Source organism: Aplysia californica, unplaced genomic scaffold (assembly GCF_000002075.1).
Source record: "Aplysia californica isolate F4 #8 unplaced genomic scaffold, AplCal3.0 scaffold00284, whole genome shotgun sequence".
NCBI lineage: Eukaryota > Metazoa > Mollusca > Gastropoda > Aplysiida > Aplysiidae > Aplysia > Aplysia californica.
Genome location: NW_004797554.1, coordinates 788,801 through 792,194, shown reverse-complemented (window position 1 = coordinate 792,194; position 3,394 = coordinate 788,801). Strand labels below are relative to the sequence as shown.

The 3,394-nt window shown below is 41.5% G+C and overlaps 1 protein-coding gene across 3 annotated transcripts in view; it reads left to right on the top strand.

The window, feature by feature from the left end:
* The window catches only part of LOC101853174 (E3 ubiquitin-protein ligase RNF144A), a 74,600-nt gene extending 73,049 nt beyond the window's left edge, over window positions 1–1,551 (top strand). For all 3 annotated transcript variants that reach the window (XM_005101472.3, XM_035970555.1, XM_035970556.1), the window contains one exon: window positions 568–1,551. In XM_005101472.3, the coding sequence (XP_005101529.1) occupies window positions 568–711 (144 nt within the window). In that variant the 3' untranslated portion in view covers window positions 712–1,551. The remainder of the gene's footprint in view (window positions 1–567) is intronic.
* Window positions 1,552–3,394: the final 1,843 nt, after the last annotated feature.

Sequence of the window (3,394 nt, the reverse complement as noted above, 5' to 3'; positions counted from 1 at the left end):
CACACACACACACACACACACACACACACACACACAGAGGATAAAATAAGATAGATTCGAATGGGATTAGATGTTGTTGTCTTGTCTGTCTTTTTTTCTCTGTTTCATTATTAAATAACTGTTAACATAGGCCTACATAATCTTCTCTTTATGAGATATTATAGTTAGTGCATATTCATTTCTTTCATCAAGATGTTTGGCATTTGCCTAAGACTTCCTCCTTATGGGTGGCTGGAGGGTGCCATTGGTATACTCTACTTTCTTCTGTCTGTCTGTCTGTTTGTCTGTCTGTCTGTCTGTCTGTCTGTCTGTCTGTCTGTCTGTCTTGCTCTTCCGTAGCTCTAAATGATAATCATTGTGTCGATGTGCTTCTCTATACCCCAATTTTTTAAAATGTTGAGCCTGCCTGTTTGTCAGTCTGTCTATCCGTCCGTCCATCCGTCCGTCCGTCCGTCGGTCCATCTGTCTGTCTCTTTTTCTTGCTCTAAATGTTAATCATTGTGTCAATGTGCTTCTCTTTGCCCAAATAAAAAAATTTGGTAAAATCCAACAAAACTTCTCCCTCAGGTGGTGGGTATATTTGCCGGGTTCGGCGTTCTGCTCCTGGTTGCGTCTCCGTTCCTGCTGCTGGCCGCGCCCTGCATCCTGTGCTGCAAGTGTAAAGTGTGTCGCTGCTGCCAGGAGGAAGAAGGGGACGGCTTCTCCACCTGACACGAGGACGCGCCCGACCACACCGCCTCCTTCATATGTTGTGTGTTGACTTGACTCGCTGGAAAGTTCCATATGCATCAGCTCAGCAGCTACGTAGTGACTTTGATGATGATGATAGTGATGATGTTGTTGATGATGAGGATGAACAAGGACGGTTATAGGTCTACTTGAGCCCAGTATTAGTAATATTATAACTATCTGTATTGATTCTATTATTATTATTGTCATCATATTACTCAAAACTGAAAACAATAACTTGATAATACTTTAAAAGAACTACTAGTCCCTCTTATCAAACCCTTTGATGCCATGGGGTGGGTGTTCCTACTGTCAACACTAATTTTCTGCTAAGCTCACAAGCCAGGATAACAGTCGCATGTCTCAGTGTCAGTGAACTCACTGTCTGGGGCTTGCCCACGAGTGACATTCCAACCTCAGGTCTTCGATAGTGTCGTTTTCCTCATTTTCTTCCTTCCCTACATTCCCGTTCTTGCCCATAATATCGAGGGACCTGCAAATCTAAGTGAAAAAGTTAACTTTTCTGCCTTTTAAAAGTCATTTTAGTGTTTATGTTTAGCAAGAGCGGTATTTCATCTGCAAGACTAGACCTGTGTAAATAGATCACTTGCAAGCTTAGCAGTGAACTAAAATAATAAGCGTATTTGGAGCAGATATGTGCAATTTTTTATCCCCTAATCCGAATCCACACTGTGCCTCTAGTTCAAATACAGCCCAGAAGAATAAGAGCCAGATGATTAACGGGACCTACATGTAACATCGTATAAGAATGGCAAATTTTGCCAATTTCTGTGACATCATAACACGCCACAAAGCTAAAAATTATGCATTTTTGTGACATAGCAGGTATGTCATAAGGCAACAAAAGAGTTAAAAACGTCTTTCATCATGGTGACCCACATTTGGCCCCTCAGAGAGTTAGGCTACTGGAACCACAATCCTGAGATTACTGGTCCGATGTTGAGGCTTAGATCGGTCTAACGATGTGTCCTTGGAAAAGGCACTTTACAGGAATTTCATATTTGGCTCGTTCATATCAAAGTCAAAGATGGAGATAATCCAATTTAGAGGTCCTGCCTCTTAAATAACCGTACAGCGTTACATGAGGGGTTAAACCTATAAAATTCACACATTTTTTTTTTTCAACCGAGAGTGGATACTGTGGATATGTGTAGAAGGTCACGTAAGTTCCGAATGGAAGGCTCAAGTAGACTTTTACCCGAAGACGTTCTTTTAAAAAAGGACATATGGTGAGTCCTACGAAGCATGCTCGATGGGACATGCTTTCTTGGGACCAGAATATAAACCCATGGTAAACATGATCAATTCTGAATTGTGGTGTTCGAGAGAAGGTCATCAGGATCATGCGGTGGAGAGAAGTGTACTTCCTGGAAGAGTGGACGTGTGGATATTGTATCTCTGTGGTGCCTGCTTCTGAGGATTGTCCGTACCCCTTTCAGACTCTGCCTCCTTTGGCTACAAGAAATGGGTAGATAGAGCTGGAGGGGAGGTGGGGAGGGGGAGTATACAAGAGGCTGGTGCGCGCTCAGCCAGCAGGGTGTTGTTGGGGCTTTCGTCGACTGAAGTGTGGTGCTATGACACTGCTGAGTCTGAAGTGTTGAAAAACGTGCGTTGATCTGAGAGGGCGTGATGCAGCTGCCTTAAGGTCGGCTGTGGCTGTTTGAGTGAGAGCTGGGCTGTGAGAGTGTGTGTAGCTGGCGTGAACTGTGAGAGGATCCTGCACAAGAACTCCTTTATAATATAACATATGATGTTGAGATACACGTTGAAGATTCACATATCTATTTGACCCATCTGTCTCTTTCATTCTTGCCCATGATTTGTAGAAAAATGGTCAGAGAAACAGGTCTGCATTTGCATTTTGCCTTTCTGATATAATTATCATATTATATAAATATTTATTTGAAGAGTTTGATGGCAAAATGGTCAAAAACTTTTGAATTTCTTTCAAATTTAAAAATGGTGGTCTCTGTCACTTCTTAGTAAAAAATGTTTCTCAACACTATTCTGCTATGAGAGTGATGGATGTAAGGAAATGTTTTTGGTGGGGGGAGTTTCGTTTGGGGGGGGGGTTGGAAACTTACAAACGAACTGAGAGATGTTGTTTGGGCATAAGGAACTGACCACGTTTCCCAATCATTGGCTGTTATCCTTTGATCTCCCCTGCTGGCCATGTCTTTCTAAGCACTTTTGCAGTTCCTTCTCTCTCTCTGGATTTCCTGGATGAGTTGTACCTTGTTGTCCAGAGTGTTTCCGACTGAGCCAATTGTGAGTTTTTCAGTCATGTTAAAGAATTGTTTTGTGTGCAAAGTATGAAATGAAGAAGAGGGCTACGCCAGAAGGTCCTGCTTTGATAATTCGAAACGGAGAAAAGTTTCCTAGGATTTAGGGCAGTAAATGAAAGAAAGCTTAATTTTCACAATGGTTGCATTCTTAACCTTTTTTGTAATAAAAATTGCTTGTAATCTGTCTTTATTTCTTGACTTGGGGAGCTGGATACTAAGATTTTAATGTTTTGAGCCTACAATCCAGAACTTTTTTCTGAAGAAAGTGGAGAGCATTCAGTTTTTTAAAAGTGTGTTTGATAAAATTTCTCTTCTCAAAATGAATAATTACCATTTTGCTGTTGAGCGCTTCACATTTA